This window comes from Pelodiscus sinensis, chromosome 3 (assembly GCF_052426305.1).
Source record: "Pelodiscus sinensis isolate ZL-2025 chromosome 3, ASM5242630v1, whole genome shotgun sequence".
NCBI lineage: Eukaryota > Metazoa > Chordata > Testudines > Trionychidae > Pelodiscus > Pelodiscus sinensis.
This window is the reverse complement of record NC_143054.1, coordinates 197,097,507-197,114,892: the sequence shown is the minus strand read 5'-3', so window position 1 is coordinate 197,114,892 and position 17,386 is coordinate 197,097,507. Positions and strand designations below refer to the sequence as shown.

Below are 17,386 nucleotides of genomic sequence, written 5' to 3'. Positions count from 1 at the left end.
ATGCATGGTCCTAAAAAAATCAGTGCAGGGGTAAAGCCTCACAAAATGTTCACTGAAATTGTATATATAAGATCTGCTTCCAGTTTATGGAAGAAGACAATGGGACGGGCATCTAGCTTTAGCGCTTTCCTATTGCAGCTGTCTTCTTGTACCATCCAACTCATTCAGCATATTTGTTTTAATTCTTCCTAATTTTAATAAAAATCAAAGACTGCTTTCCTTTAATTAAATCATTCAGCTCCTCCTCACAACTATATATAGACTAACAAATACTTCCTGAGCCTTCTCCTTCAGCAAACCACGTAGACTGGGTTACATGCTGAGATTTGTATCAAAGTTCAACACATGGACTGACTGTCTTCAAAATAATCACACAACACCTTTGGTTATAACACAGTATTACAATGTATTATGTGCAAAACTCACTGTTTATCATTTACAAAATGAAATAAAAACACAAACATGTACCAAGGGTTTCTAATATGTGGCAAACCAACATGACAAAGGTACAGATCTTATGCATACACAGCCATACAAATGTCCAAAGTCTATATTCTTGTAACCACCTGTCTTCAATTATACTCCTACAAGAATTTAGGGAGCAATCCTAACCCCATTAAAGACAATGGTAAAATTATCATTGACTTCAGTGGGGGGGCCAGAATTTCAGCCACAGTATTCAGTATTTTGAACAGGTTTTAAAGAACATACAAATTTGATTTCATTGTATCTTTCTGTGTTTAAGGCTTTGACTTTCAGGTGTCTTTACAGTTTCTCTCATCTAAAGAAAAATCTCAAATTCATTAAAACCTACAACAATCTTTGTTTCAGTCGAAAACAGATTGATACTAGCAACATCAAACATATGTAAAATGGTTAGTGTTCTCATTCATTTTATTGGTGCTTTTAATGCTTTGCTAACACAACTAGTATCTGGGAGAGTTATCCATCAGCATATCTACAGTACTTTAAACATACAATTGTTCCTTATCAATCTCCTTCACTTTTTTTTTTTTTTTTTTTGCAAGGAGCCTGAACCAGCAGACTAACACATTTGATTCCTAAATTAGTTTCTCTACATTCTCTACCTCTTCTCTACATTCATTTATTTCATGTCCCCCTTCCATACTCTTGTATCTGTCTAAAACTGCTGTATATAAACAATAGTCTCGATAATAGCACATCCAGTTCATATAAAAGGCATCTAAGTGACCAGTGTCAACAAACTGCTTACAGAAACACAAAAATCTCAAAACAAAAGCTGCATAAAACCCTCCAGTAACAAGAGAAAAACCATAGACATTTAATGCAATACTCTAAAACCAGCAAGAGATTTATTTTTGTATATTAAATGTTAAAAGTCACATGCATAATTATAGAATACTTTATAGTTAAAAAAATATTTTAAAAACCCACCCTTACAGTTTACCTGCAACTGCTATAAAAATTTCTATGAAATACATAAAAACATGGAGCCTTTCTGTAAAAAAAAAAAAAAAAATAGTTTGAGAGAAAAGGATGCAACCATCCACGTAATTGGAAGTTAACTGATGCCCTGCATCGGACAGTCTTGTCACACTGATGCTGATGAAATTGAGAGTGTACCAGCCAGTCCACCCAAAAGGTATGTCTAGCATATATGTTTATATCAAAACAACATTTGGCTGAAGGATAAGTATGAGAAACTTAATCTCAGCATGCTTACAGGAATGGGCCTGCAGAGGGCAATAGCGTTACATAGTTTAGAAGAATCTGTGTTCCTAGAAACTCAGCGGCACCAGCTGCTCACTTAAGATACCGTGGTAGCATATAACGCACAATTGGCCGTAAGTACTGTATGTATATTTTCTACAGGCAGTGCTAAAAGCTGCTGCTCATGTTCTTACTAGGCATATAGTCTAAGGACTGTTTGCCTCCTAAAAAAGGCAGCCACTCGAGATGTTTCCATCAAGGAACACAAATAACAAGCATCTGTTCTATAAAGTGGAGTTGTCATCATTGTTCTGGAAAATGGCACCATAGGGATCACTGTTAATGCGCTTGTAGACAAAGTGAAAAACCTGGGGTTGTGGACGGCTATGCAGCTCTGCCTTAATCTTCTGAGGGTAGGTATCTTCTGTGAGCTGCTGCCAGGTATCGTCAATAAAAAGAAACAGGCTATAATCTTCGGGGTTGTCCACTTTAAATTTTTCAGCACAGAGTTGACACACGTCTTCTGTGGTGATATAAGGTTTTACTAATAAGGTCTTTCCTGTACAGCCACTGTTAACCTCCTGAAACGCAACTCGAAGGTAGTTCTGTAAAAAGTGAGAAAACAGATAGTAGAAATCAAAAGTCACACACTCAAAGCCGCACACCACACCAGAAGTATCACACTACATTTTCAAGCTTCCTGTAAGAAACTTATCATTGGCGGGGTAGAAAAGGGGACGGGACAGTGGCAATGTACAGCTCCAGGTAAAAAACTATAAACAAGCTTTCATAGATTCATTCATAGACTTTAAGGTCAAAAGGGACCATTATGATCATCTAGTCTGACCCCCTGCATAGTGCAGGCCACAGAATCTCACCCACCCCTCTTAGAATAATCCTCACCTATATCTCCGATATTGAAGCTTTCAAATACTTTGAAGGTCCCAAGATGCAGAGAGTCCTCCAGCTGTGATCTGCGCCCCATGCTACAGAGGAAGGCGAAAAACCTCCACGGTCTCTGCCAATCTACCCTGGAGGAAAATTCCTTCCCGACCCCAAATATGGCGATCAGCTAAACCCTGAGCATGTGGGCAAGACTCACCAGCCAGACACCCAGAAATTCTCTATAGTAACTCCCATCATCCCTCCATTGACATATTTCCCACTGAAAATGAATGGTCAATTAGTTACCAAGATCATATTCTCTCATCAACCCATCCCCTTATCATAGAATCATAGAACTGGAAGAGATCTCAGAAGGTCATCAAGTCCAGCCCCCTTCTCTAGGCAGGACCAATCCCATCTAAATCAACCCGGCCAGAGCTTTGTCAAGACGAGACATAAACACCTCTAGGGATGGAGACTCCACTACTTCCCTAGGTAACCCATTCCAGTGCTTCACCACCCTCCTAGTGAAATAGTTTTTCCTAATATCCAACCTGGACCTCTCCCACCATTGCTCCTTGTTCTGCCATCTGTCACTACTGTGAACAGCCTTTCTCCATCCTCTTTGGAACCTCCCTTCAGGAAGTTGAAGGCTGCTATCAAATCCCCCTCACTCTTCGCTTCTGCAGACTAAACAGACCCAACTCCCTCAGCCTCTCCTCATAAGTCATAAGCTCCAGCCCCCTAATCATTTTGGTTGCCCTCCGCTGGACCCTCTCCAATGCGTCCGCATCTTTTTTTGTAGTGCGGGGCCCAGAACTGGACACAATACTCCAGATGTGGCCTTACCAACGCCGAACAAAGGGGAATAATGACATCTCTGGATCTGCTGGCAATGCTCCTCTTAATGCAACCTAATATGCCATTAGCCTTCTTGGCTACAAGGGCACACTGTTGACTCATATCCAGCTTCTCATCCACTGTAACCCCCAGGTCCTTTTCTGCAGAACTACTACTTAACTGGTTGGTCCCCAGCTTGTAACTATGCTTGGGATTCTTCCGTCCCAAATGCAGGACTCTACATTTGTCCTTGTTGAACCTCATCAGATTTCTTGCGGCCCAATCCTCCAATTTGTCTAAGTCACTCTGGACCCTATCTCTGCCCTCCAGCGTATCTACCTCTCCCCCTAGCTTAGTATCATCCGCAAACTTGCTTTTAATGCTTTAATTCAACCTTGCTTTTAATGCTTTAGGCTCTAATTCTGCAATCAGACTGACCAGAAAGACTGTCACCCATGCAGGGCCCCACTGACTTTAATGGGATTCCATGTGGTGCCTTGCTGATGAACACGTGATTTAGAAGGATAGGAAGTAATAGGCACCCTCTGGGCACTCTGTCCAAAAATGCTGCTTTTGTGCTAGATTGCAGAAAAGAAGCTTTAGAAAAGAATCAGTATTTACTTAATAAGATGAAAACTGAACTCTCTGCATATATTAAAATAAGTAACATTTTTGCTTTTCCTAAAGAGGCACAGAAAGAGGGTATGTGAAGACAATCTATTGTACAACATTTGTATGTGTCAATATAATTTCAAGGCAGGAATGAGATCCTTCTCGCATGAGGGCAGAGGACTGGACTCGACCTCTCAAGGTCCCTTCCAGTTCTATGAGATAGGTATATCTCCATATATTATTACTCTCTGCCAAGTGATACCCTCTCCCCCAGTGACTACATATACATGATAAATAAAGTACTAGAACATAAGAAGAAATAATATTGCCTTTCCGTTTTCCAATAAGCATTAGAAAAGTAAAATACAGAAACTGAGAAATAACAGCCATATTTTTAACACAAGAAAAAAAATAAGTGCAACAGAGATATTTTATAGAAAAAGCATCTGGGAGTGGAATTGAAGGAAAGGAAAAGTCAGAAAGGAAAAATGGGAAGAGCATAGTATTGTGGAAGAAGAGGAGGTTAGTACTGAGTGAGAACTGCAGCTGGGACTCGTGTTTGTGTGCAACTAAATGAAATGAGTCATTAAAGAATCCAACTTGCATGGGAGTTGTGCATTTATATTTGTAAATGCAAGCTATTGAAAGCTAAGACAACCGTAACATCTGTATAATTTGTAAAAATTCCAATGGAAACAGTTTTTCTTAATAATTAAATATGCCCCTGCAGCGTTTGTAGCCCAAATCTTTCAGCCTTATGATAGCGCATGAGATGAGTATGAACAGGACTGTGGATAATGAAAATAGAGTAATTTTGCTTCTATTTAATCTGAGTAAATGCAAAAAGTAAATAGCATAAATAGGAAAAAGTAAAGCAGTTTTAATTTCTCCAGTTTTTCAACATAAGAATGGCCATACTGGGTCATAAGAATGGCCATATTGGGTCAGACCAAAAGGTCCATCTAGCCCAATATCCTGTCTGCCAACAGTGGCCAATGCCCAGTGCCCCAAAAGGAAGAGTAGAACAAGTAAGGGAGGAGGGGTAGCTCAGAAGTTTGAGCATTAGCCTGCTAAACCCACAGTTGTGAGTTCAATCCCTGAGGGGCCCTTTAGGGATCTGGGGCAAATCTGTCAGGTAACCATGAAAGAGCCCAGTCTGTCTGGTAAAAATATTCAGAAAATACTAATGTGTGGTATTTTCTGTTTTTTCTGGCTTGGGCGTCTGCGGGAACACATGCAGCTCTGCCTGGCTGGGGCAGAGGGAGGATGGAGTGTCCTGGGCAAACCTCGAAATGGCCACATTAAAAGGGAAATACCTACTGCTCTGCTCTTAAAAGGGCAATCTTTTTAAATTTTTGGTCAACAACTTTTCCCCTGGAATACTGTCACTTTTTTTTTTTCTTTTTTACACTGGTCCCGAGAATTAAAGGGACCACGACTGTAATTCGGCCCTGGTCAGTTCCTTCCCCCTCCCCCCTTTTTTCCCCTCTTTGCTCAATAAGTTTTGCTGCTATTTTGGGGGGCAGGGGAAAGTGAGGGTTTCTCACAAATCAAAAAGGAGGAATGATGCCGAAAAGTTTGGGAACCACTGGTCTAGACGGTGCTTGGGTATGTCTCAATTTCTGTGAAGGACTCTCAGTTCTACTCTAAAGGAGTGACACAATGCTAACGTTAACATCAGTACGTTTTTAGAGGAAGCCCTACACTTCAAGAGTAGCAAGAAAAGGCAGAAAGACTGCTAAATAGCTAAGGTTCAGAATTCAGCTAATTGTTTAGGCTTCTCAAATATACAGTGATCCAGATCCTCAGCTTCTGTAAATTGGATTGGTTACATTGTCTTCAACAGAGCTACGCTAAACTACATGAGCTGGAGTATGCACCTCTGGTTGGTGTATATCAAGGAAGCAAACAGAGAAGTAAAACCAAATGAAGATACATCAGGTTAGCACATTTTTGAGCCTTTATACTTGTACAATAAGAGGAGAAAATTAAATTTCTTCAGTAAATGTTTTCTCCAGGACACTGTAATTCAACTCTATTGTACGATGCAAGAACTGTCAAAGAAACAGAGACATTCTGGGTCAGGTTCTGGAGTGAAAACGAATCTTGTCTCTCTAGTTGGGGATTCTCCAAGTATGAGCTTTCCTGCAGCAGGAATATAGCTTTTGGGTGTAACACACTCCCTATGCTGCTCCTTTATATGGTGGAGAATGACAGAGGTGGCAATCTAAAGGGTGACTGCCAGCTGCTGGAGGTTAGAGCGACCTCCAAGCTGCTTTAAACTGTGCCATGCCAAGGCAGAGGTGGACAAGAATCCGGGAGCAATAACCGTTTTCCTCATGGCCAAACTAGCTGTTGCACCAAACAGATCATAGCCACAATGAAGAATCTGGCCCTTTATTTCTCACAAACCATATACAGTACCTGAAAATCATCAACTGAAGGAATTGTTCTGTTTGTTGTCCTCCTCTTATGCCACTGCCGAAGAGTATCTCTGGCTTCCGAACTCAGCAGTCGGGCTGCTTGCTCTTCCTGGAAATTCTTGATCAAAGAAAGTGCTCCATATGCGCTTGTCAAGTAATAGCCCCCTGAGGTGCAAGAGAAGAGAGAGATTTTCAAAATATTCAGGAACAAGAAATTAGTCAGCTCTGCTGATATATCAGGGGGAAGACTACAATCAGAATGCCCATACAATTCTTTACTATTTCCAAAGTAGCCATCTTTTGGCTAAAGAAAAAAAACCACAGAGTAGGCTGTTATCCTATATGAAGACGCTTAACAATGTAACCAGACAGCACTTTAACTAACTGCAGACTACGTGGCTGCATGGATAGAAGGATTTGTATTTTGTAAATCTGTTGAAATCCTTCTATCCATCCAGCCACGTAGTCTACAGTAACGTGCTGGGTTCATGTGTTGGCTGATGAGAATTGTTCTGTCCCCGGGACAGCCAAAGCATGGCTTGAACCGTATGCAGCTCTTTTACAGTTAAAATGTAGCTATAGGAGCTCCACACATCTTCTGCTTCCCCATTCTCACCTACCAGACAGGTGAAGCCTTGACTCTCAAACTTCTGAAGATGCTTGTATTTGGCATGGAGGGTCAGTAAAATCTGGCCACCCCCGCTTTGTACCATGAGCTGCGTTTCCCAGTTTTACAAACATTACACGTTATGAAGTGGTATAATGTGTATAGCACTAGATGCAGCAACACTGTGGATAATTATTTAAAATGTACTTTTTTGGAAAAAAAAATTCCATAAGCAATGCTCTTTATTTCTGAGCATTTGCACTATGCTGTCTGAAGTTGAATTATTTCCCCCTAATTAATTTGAACACCTCATTTTCAAATAGTGATTTTTTTGCCCATCTGAGTCTTTGCATTGAGGTAAAATTAACAGGTTGGGTTTTTTTAAACAAAAATTTCCACTTCACAGCATCTTATGGCAAATTATTATAATTGGTCTCAAGCAAGGATTGAGAATTCATTTTGCTATACCCAGGAAAGATTCCAGAGAGTCTGTGACAATTTGAAGCTAAGGAGACACAATCCAGTCTGTTGGCCAGGAGTCTGTTCCTAGATTCCTTTAAAAAAAAAAAAAAAAAAAAAAAAAATCTCCCATGCCCTCTGTTTCCTTTGGCATCCCCTTCTTTCTGTTCAGCTCTGGTATCCTTTCCTGCTATTTCGTCTTTATTAGGGATCTAAATGAAGCCAGGCCAGAATTACAGCAGAAAATGTCGGCCCCCGAGCAGTACAAGTCCCAGAGTCAAGCCAATGGAAACACAAGTGGAGGACACAGGGCACCCCCCCCTTTTTTTTTAAATAAGTCAGTCAAGATTTTCACTGAGCTGGATCTCTAGCCATTCAGTGCTATTTAAAGATTACCACCACGCTGGTGTCAGTACTTTCAGGATTATAGAATAGTGATAGAGATATGCAGCCGTGTTAGTCTGGTCTAGCTGAAACAAAAGACAGAACTATAAACCATCTTGTTAGTCTTTAAAGTGCTACATAGTTCTGTGTTTTGTTTCAGGATTGTAGTTAGTGTCTTCTTAGCTTTTAGTCTCCAAACAAGCTTTATAGGTAAAGCATGTGACATAACCACTAATCCCACCAGTCAAACTGGACAGTACATTTCTTTTGAACTGCATAGTCCCAAATCACTAGACAGTTCTTCCTACACATTATCAGAGCATCTGGTGTTAAAGACAAGAGCCAATGAACTGCAGATTTCTGTTATTAAACTAAAAAAGCCTTCTTGTTAGTTCAGCAGATGTTTCAACTTTACAAACATGTTACATACTCGCCAGCTTCCGACATCAAATGTTTTCCACCATGCAATTTCTAAATAATGTGCTGGAGGAGCTTGATACTCCAAGGCAGGGAACACACAAGTGTAGCTTGGGAGGAGTTCTGACATAACCCTATCAAACATACCAGCATCCCATGGGATACAGCTGTTTTGTTCTGTCTAATGAGAGTAGGGGTCAAATGTTCTTGACAGCAAGAATACGTAAATTTAGAGTCAAAAGCAAGGGTGGGCAAAAGAGCTTCCGCAGGTTGGATCAGGCCCGCCAAGCGGGGTGAACCAGCCCGCATGGCTCCTGGCAGGGCGGAAGGAGACTTTGCACGTTTCCCTGCCCCCAAACCTTGATTGGCCTGGGAATGAGGAGGAGTGCGCGACGTTTCCTCCGCCCTGCCCCCACCCTGCGAGGAATGTGCAGCACTTAGAAGCACCATGCGCTCCTGGCAGGGCAGGAAGAAGCTTTGCACGCTCCCCTACCCCCAGATCCTGATTGGCCTGGGGGCTGAAGAGGGAACACGCAAAGTCTCCTCCCACCACTAGGAGCATGGGCACCACAGAGGAGCCTCTGGAGGGGCCAAAAGTGCCCCCTCACTCCCAGACTAATCATGGTCTGTGGGTAGGGAAGCAGGGAAATATCCTGGCCCCGCCCTTCCACTTGAGGCCCCGCCCCTTCTGGTACGGCCTGGGCCCACTTAAAAAATTTCTGAAGTGCCGCCCGGCAAAAAATTATTACCCACCCCTGGGTCAAAAGTGACCTTGATCACAGGAATTTAAAACCACCTTCCTAGCTATAGATAGTAATGGGCAGTTTGTAGGAGCGCCTTGTTAAATAACACCATGAAACTAGAGAAGGTGGGTGATTGCCCTGCCTCTGACAGTATTTAGCCTTCTCTGTCATTCCAGACATGGATGAATTATTCTTGGGCCTCAAAAAGTACTTCCCCAAAAGCAAATGTTTTGCCTTTGGAATGGGGCAGAGAATACTGGCCAAGTACTTCCCCATGAGGGGACCTCCCAGGCATTTATTCCATCCCCCATTTCAAATGAATGCTGCTGCTGCACTATAAATAGACACAGAAATATTTTTCAGGACTTGAAGCATAAACACAACCAGCATGTGCATTTAATAGAAGCTTGTTTGCCATGTCCCTCCCAGGCTACTGAAATCCTGGTCACAGAAATGGGAACCCACACAGATTCTCCAGTCCTTCACCTCTACATGCTGCAATCACATGCACCCTGGGACTCAGCCTACATCACATCCTAACATGGACATGGCTTTGGGAACCTCTTGTTAACTGGCTGGCAGCACTCCATTGGCTCTGGGGCTGCTTTTAAATACTTTCTGTTCAAATTATGCTTTCAGAGAAGCCTTCCCCCTCCCCCATGCTTCCACATGGTATTACAGTGAACCCTCGTTTATCGCGGTAGATAGGTTCCAAACCCTACCGCGATAGCTGAAAATCCGCGAAGTAGGCTTTGAAAGCCGCGGAGGGGCTCCGGCGGGGGAGCAGCCCAGGCGCGCCTGGGATGCCTCCCCGCCGGCTTCCCCCGAGGCTTTGAAAGCCGCGGAGGGGCTCCGGCGGGGGAGCAGCCCAGGCGCGCCTGGGATGCCCCCCCGCCGGCTTCCCCCGAGGCTTTGAAAGCCGCGGAGGGGCTCCGGCGGGGGAGCAGCCCAGGCGCGCCTGGGATGGCCCCCCGCCGGCTTCCCCCGAGGCTTTCAAAGCCGCGGAGGGGCTCCGGCGGGGGAGCAGCCCAGGCGCGCCTGGGATGCCCCCCCGCCGGCTTCCCCCGAGGCTTTGAAAGCCGCGGAGGGGCTCCGGCGGGGGAGCAGCCCAGGCGCGCCTGGGATGCCCCCCCGCCGGCTTCCCCCGAGGCTTTGAAAAAAGTCCGCGAAGTCGTGAATCCGCGATGGTCGAACCGCGAAGTAGCGAGGGCTCACTGTAATCAAAACAACAAACCAACCATTTACCTTCTCCATGTAGTAAAGATGGATCCAAGAGTTCCATCATGTATTCAATTTCAGTATCAAGCTCGAGCATGTCACACTGGGCCACTACATAGGTCAGCACTGGCAAGAAGTCATCTGCTCCATACATCCTCCCTGGAGCAAAAGAAATAGAGATACTCATACAGCGTCCAAGTCCTTTTGCTTCTTCAGCTCGTCAAAGCATACATTTTGAGGCTGTCTTCCTTAAATTGCACAACTACACTGTTTTACAAAACAGTGCAGCAAGGTGGAAATCTCTGGAAATTGGCTACAACCATATACAAATGGTGAGTCTGATCTTGCATTGCTGACACACCCAAACCTGAGTTTCGAGTGCACAAAGAACTGAGGAGCAAGGCCTATGTTGCTCCACTGGTGATGGCACACGGCTGACTGACTCACGGAGGCTCAGCTTACCAGACAAGTCTGCGATGATGGATTCCTGCCAGCAGGTTACCAGGAAACAACAATTTTCTCTCTTTTACACACCTTCTTATACATAAGAATAAAATCCTATTGCTAGGAAGATACAACTGGGAAGCTCAAGATTTGAATCAGATATTCCAGCACAGAACACCGCATTTACAGGAGCATTAGACTCCCAAGCTGTGCCATAGTTATTAAGAATAGTAAAAAATAGTAAAAATAGTAAAAATGATTCTTTGTACTTTTGCATTTTTGCTCCATGGATTTCAGTTTCAACCACTGGTGGGTTATGCCCGACACCACTCTTGTCTAGTGTTATGTGCAAGGATATTTGTACTTCTCCAGTGGTCCCATCAGCGCTACAGAACTTACAATTTTAATTAAAAAAAAAAAATTAAAGGCCCAGAGCACCGGGTCTCACTGAGCTCTAGACGTAGATCTGTCGAAAAATAAACCCTTTTTCGAAACATCCTGTAAACCTTATTTTCATCTCAGCACCACTCACCATGGGAGAAAAATTCAGCGCACACCCAAGTGTGCACCTTATAGGTTACGGGCTTCCGAGTGGGTGGGGCTTATTAACAGCTGAGGGCGTGGCCTGGCAGAGTGCTGTGGCCCAGCAAGCAGGGGTTTGTGGCCCACTACTGGTTTGCGGACGGGTTGTTGGGAACCGCTGTCCTAACATGTGCTTCACTCAGATTTGCTTGCGACACCTGATAAGGTCAACGCCTGAGGTAACATAGGGCTACACCCCTGCATTCTCACTGTCTAGCAGCGTGTTTTGGCTACAAGCCTCCACGTGACTCTGCACAAATATTTTTAAAAATGCCTCTTATCAATGTTACTCCATTTCATTATCTAGCTTTCAAGGTCCTGGTTGTATCTTAGATACTTGTGGCAGAGTAGAAATGGTAATATTATTTTTGATCTAAAACAAAGATAGTGCTCAGAGTAGAACATCCACAAGCACTGATAGCCAGAAGTAGAGTCTTTGTTTGCCACCTTCTAGCAATGAGTATTTTTCAGACTGCTGTCCTGTATCTACTTGGCTAGACTCCACTACTGAAATACAGAATGTGTTTAACTGCACCTACTATGGTTTCCAGAGAGCAATCAGACTGAGGCCCTATCTACACATAAAGCACTGCAACGACATAGCTGTACAGATGCAGCTGTGCCACGGCCACGTAGCTGGTGAAAACACTCAATGCTGATGGGAGAGAGTTTTCCTATTTGCATAAAAAACCCACCTCTGCTACTGGCAGAAGCAGTTCTCTCACCAACATAGTGTCGTGCACATGAGTGCTTATGTCACTAGAACTGACATTGCTCAGGAGAGTGGAATATTCACACCCGTAAACAAGGTAAGCTTTGCGGCTTTAGTGTAGATACAGCCTAAGAACCTCAAATTCAGACTCTGAAGGCAGTTACGGAAAGCCTTGTTCAAAGCCTCAATGTCTACTTCAAATGCAAATAGTTAACCAGAGCTCTTCTTCCAACAGCTATTCCTGCAGTTCATTCACCTGTGCATCTTAGCTGATTTGTTGTCAGATGCAACACAGCACTCTAGAAAGAAACTGAGTGGCAGAGTCTGAGGATCAGAGGCAGATGAGAAGCAAAGAGAAGAAAGGGGGACTCCAGTCAGGGTGGAGGCAAAGGATCTACCCCTCCACCCCCCCCCCCCACACACACACACACGCCCCATTTCACAGCAGAGAGCTTTAACCTAAAGAGAGTATTACCTGAGTTATTCTCCATGACAGTATAAATCAGTTTGCATACTCTCAGCAACAGCATGACTTTCTTTTCAGGTGAATACATTTTCTGCATCGTCATGAACTTGACTTTAATCTTTTCCACGTCCACAAAGTCTGGTGTTGGGACAAATACACCCAGTTCCTGAGGATTCCTCTGCCGCACCAGCTGCAGGTTTTCTTTTAACTGTTTCCAAGAGCCATCCACGGTATGGAATTCTTTCAGCATTGCTTCAATGTGACCTTTCAAGGGCTTCAGGATACACTTGTGCATGGCCTTCTCCAGCACAACATCTGAAAGGGAAACACGAGTTCAGCTGATTTCATCATTTAGAGGAGAATCAGTATTTCCTTATCTATTCCCAAAGGAGAAATTAGAGTGGATGCTATTCACTGAACTCTATACATTAATGCAGTTGCATTTCCAGATGTTTGCTAAAAATGAATCAAAAGGCCAAATAGAATCTCTATGTCACAGTAGTCTGGCAAATATGAAAAACAAACCAAAACCAAAACACAGATTATTCAGCTGTATGGAACATAGTGGCTTGAATTTACAGGCGTCCATGCAAACCTAGCCTCTTGGATTTGATAGACAAGGATGTAGGGACTCAGTTTTCTTTTGAATTTCAGTTTCAAACAAATTTCAAACTCACTACAGGCTGAATCTCTCTAGTCCAGCAACATCCATGATCTGGCATTATTTTAGTTAGCCAGATGTTTACTTATCATGGGTGTAGCCAAGTTTCCTGCAGTCCCATAAAGTTTGTTTACAGCTACCAGTCTTGGTTTTCAGTCTTCTGTGCTGTTATTTAGCTCTCATTTATCCCTAAATGCCCTCTAAGAGCCCAGTAAGCAGAAGTGTGAGTAATGCTACTAGACAACATCGACCTCTTGTGGTTCGGCAAATTATCTGGTTTGGCACCGGTCAGATCCGACAGTAGCGAGAGGTTCAACCTGTACAATTCAGCCAATACCCATTAACTTTTCTCTGATTTAGAGTTGAAATGATCCAGTTTTGCATAGTTTCCATCAGAAATCATCCATAAATCAATCCAATTTACAAAAACTTGGCCCAGTTTTGCCAAAAGGTTTGTGAACTTTGGCCTGGCCATGGAGTTTTACCACTGAAAAGGGGGGGGGGGGGAGGGAGAGAAGCTGCTTTTGTCCATTTCAGATTTCATTATGGAAGTTATGCACAATTCTGTCATTAATCCTAACAGTCTCCACCTACCTACAGGGTGCGGATGGTATAGCAGCCACTCAGCTTTTTATTCCTGATCCACTTAGGTTTAACAAAAGAGTCTCAGCTCCCCCGCCGCCCCAGTGTGGATACCCTTCTTTCCAAATCATAAGTATCCTGAACAATCACACACACAGATCATTTCACCGCTTAGTCAGAACCATGTAGCATTCTTGTGGCAATGACAACCGTAGCTCAAATGGAAAAACAACTTCAAGAGAGTATATGGTCACTCCATGATTGTTATGTGAACTGCAGTAGCTCCCAAAGGCTTCAGTGAGGACCAAGGGTCTATTATGCTGAGCACTAGACAAACACAAACAGAAGTAATCTATTCCATGCAGAGCTTTCAATCTGAGACCTCAATCCTGCAATACAACCCACCAGAGAAGACCCCTGCCAAGTCCCACTAACTGCACTGCAGGAATGGAGCCTAAATTATGAAATGTAACAAAGGAACATAAAGGCCAATAGAAAGGAAGGGAGGGAGAATGAGGTTAACAAATGTAAAGTCATGAAGCTGCAGAAGGGTATGAGCACAACCGGATGGCTGCAAATCATTTAAAAGTTACCACATCTTTCCAGGGTAGTTGTTTTATTTTGTAAGAAAAATCTCTGCCTGTTTAGTATGCTTTTAAGACGTGGCCTATTTTTTTCTTTTTTACTTTGTTTTGTTAAAAGTTCTAGACTACCTATAGGTTTGTTATTTCAAACTAATACTGCCTAGTTCTCTCTCATTTTTACTTATCTTTCATACTTATCTTTTACAGATGTGTCTGTCTTGGAAAAATCCATCCCACTCCCCTAATCTGCTCTGTTTAGGTCTGTCCTACTGCTTCCACTCCACAGGTTTCTCCACAACATGTGCCCCCCTCCCCATTTCTATGTTTTCCTCCACAGGCCGTTCCAGTCCTATTGGTAGCTCGTGTATGCTCCAGTCCTGCTGGTGGCTCTGATTTCCTCCTCTTAGGTAAACTGGCTCCTCCTCTTTTCAGCTGCTTTTATAGGCACCCAAGCTCTTTGCAAGGGAGCCTATAAAAACAGCTGGAAGCAAGAAAGAAGCTGTCCATAGATCAGGTATCACGGATGGTCCATCCAGGTCAAGGCATACAAAAAGGGTATAATTTACCCGTAAGTCAGCTGTGACAAGAGGTGACATTTTAAATGATTTGTATCATCTACAGCAATTGGGAATGAGCCACATAATCCCTTCCTGACCCCTCCATTAAGATCCACTGCCCACCCAGCCAGAAGAAAAGCAAATGGAATACCACAAAGGAACAAAGATATAAATGGGGGATTCTAGAATAGACTGAGAATCTTTGATCTGATTTGGACTAATGTTCAGTCAAGATCAGGTCTGATGAAAGAGTACTTACATTCATATTAGCTGGGAGAGGGATGTGTTCTCATCCAGAAATACATCCCCTCAACCTCAATGTAAACAAATAGAGATAACCCTATTTCAGTATGCTACATACTATTACTCCTTGCTAAAAATAAACAAAAAAAATCTGGCATTAATGATGTTATTTGTGTTATTGTCAGTTTACCTTTTTAACAAAAAGGTTTACTGACTGTTTCAATATACAAATTTCTGTACAATTGCTGTGCTTTAAAGTGGAACATTTCTATAGCTAGTGTTTCATCTGTTGGAATTTGTTGAAGTCAGAATCAAAGACTATTTTTAAGTGCTGCCAAACATTATATTTAGAGCCTCAATTCTCCTGTGAATCAAAATTTCATCTGGAGTTCCTTACATAGAAAGCTAGCAGGATCCAACCCTTAATTTAGACCAGCATCTAAACAAATTGTGTCAAAATCACAGTTACTGATATGAAAGCCATTTAAATTTACAGGTACAGTTTAGACTCCCTACATCTTCTGGTTCTAAACGGCAGTGGAAGATCTGTGATAACTGTATTTTTGGGAAGCATGCATGTAAGGGAGTTGGGCTAGGATGTAAGGCCAGAACTTTTGCCCATGTCTTACATAGTGATATAAAAAAGGAATCAAAGAGGCGCCCCTGCTATCAGTCGCCCCAGTATACATCTGTTCTGCACTAAAGTTGTTGATGCTTGTAGGAAATGAAGCGTGATAAGTCCTTCCATTCCCCGCTCTTACTTCGCGCGCACACACAAAAAATTGAGCAAATGGAAGTCAGCTGCAGGAAAAAATTCCCCTCTAAGTTATTTCGCTATAAGTCCAAGTTTTTTGGAATGTACTTTAGACTTATAGTGAAGACAACCTGTAATCAAATCAACTACAGTAAAACTCCAGTTGTCCAGCATCCAGTGTTCCAGCACTCCTACTAGTCCGGCACCAGCTGGAACCCGGAAGTGCTCCAGGCAGCCGTACAATTGGAGCTGCTCTGTCCCGGGTTTCCCCGAGTCAGCCGCTGGTCAGTTTCAGCAGCGGCTGACTTGGGGACGCCCGAGACAGAGCAGCTGGGGTCCCCCCTCGGCGCTGCGGGACCAACCCAGCAGCACCCCCAGCTGCTCTGCCCCAGACTTCCCCAAGTCAGCCGCTGCTGAACTGACCAGCAGCTGACTCGGGGAAACCCGGGGCAGAGCAGCTTGGGTGCTGCCGGGTCAGTCCTGCAGCGCCACCCCTCTATCCCCCCCACCCCACCCCAGACCCCTCATAGCCCCCCCCCCCGATAGTCCGGCATATCAGATAATCAGGCACCCCCTGGGTCCTAAAGGTGCCGGATTATCGGAAGTTTACTGTACTTTGCATTCCCCCTGCCCCTTGCTGCCTCGATATCAGAGGCAGCAAGAGGCTGGGGGAGGGAAGGGGGGGAAGGAAGCAGGAGCTGGTGCTGGGAAGAGCCGTCTTAAAAGCTGGTTCCCTCCCAGCACCATCTCTGCGGTGTGAGGGGGCAGAGTCAGAGGCCCAGAGGGGGGTGAGGGGCATGTTTGGTGGCCAGTCTTCAGAGGCTAATCGAATCTGAGCAGTCCCGAAGAGCTGAGAGGGAGAATTCTGCCAGCAGTTTCCCTCTATTGATAAGTTAGTGAAGACAAAAGATTAGGATGCAGCTCTAACCTATGAGTGGGTGGGATCCTTTTCCCAGACTTCAGTGTCACCCTGCTTTATGGATGAACAATGTGTAAGATTAAGATTCTGTCACGGGTATTTTTAGCAGAAGTCAGGAATAGGTCACAGGCAATACACAGACATTCATGGAAGCCCACAACCTGTCCCCCACCTTTACTAAAAAGTAACTAGGGATGGGGAGATGGAAGGACAGATAAGAGTTCTACCAAGGCCTGCAGCTGTCTAAACCCCAGCTGCTTCTCACACTGACCACCAGACAGCTGTTCTAGCGACACTCACACCCTGGACGCTATTCCAGCACCCCAGCGCTGGCCACTGGCCAGCTATTCTGGGGGCCACTGCTCTACCAGGCTGACCACCTGTCAAGCAGTTCAGGCACCCAAGCATCCCCTGGTGGCTGCTCCAGCCCCAGAAGAGTCACTGAGGTCCCAGAAAGTCATGGAATCTGTGACCACTGAGACAGAATTGTATCATCCTTAACAATGAGTCACTGAGTTGGGTTTTTTTCAATTCTCCTGCTGTGGCTGCGCAGGAAGGCAAAGTAGTTGTGATGGCAGAGGCTAAGCACATTTGCAATTTGT

General features: G+C 43.9%; 1 protein-coding gene across 4 annotated transcripts in view; it reads right to left on the bottom strand.

The window, feature by feature from the left end:
* Positions 1 to 1,485: 1,485 nt before the first annotated feature.
* RIN2 (Ras and Rab interactor 2) overlaps positions 1,486 to 17,386 on the bottom strand; it is a 128,046-nt gene continuing 112,145 nt past the window's right edge. For all 4 annotated transcript variants that reach the window (XM_075925778.2, XM_075925779.2, XM_006118559.4 and 1 more), the window contains exons 9-12: positions 12,494 to 12,799; positions 10,308 to 10,439; positions 6,454 to 6,617; positions 1,486 to 2,297 (exon numbers count right to left, since the gene is read on the bottom strand). In XM_075925778.2, coding sequence (XP_075781893.2) covers positions 1,977 to 2,297; positions 6,454 to 6,617; positions 10,308 to 10,439; positions 12,494 to 12,799 — 923 coding nt within the window. In that variant the 3' untranslated portion in view covers positions 1,486 to 1,976. The remainder of the gene's footprint in view (positions 2,298 to 6,453; positions 6,618 to 10,307; positions 10,440 to 12,493; positions 12,800 to 17,386) is intronic.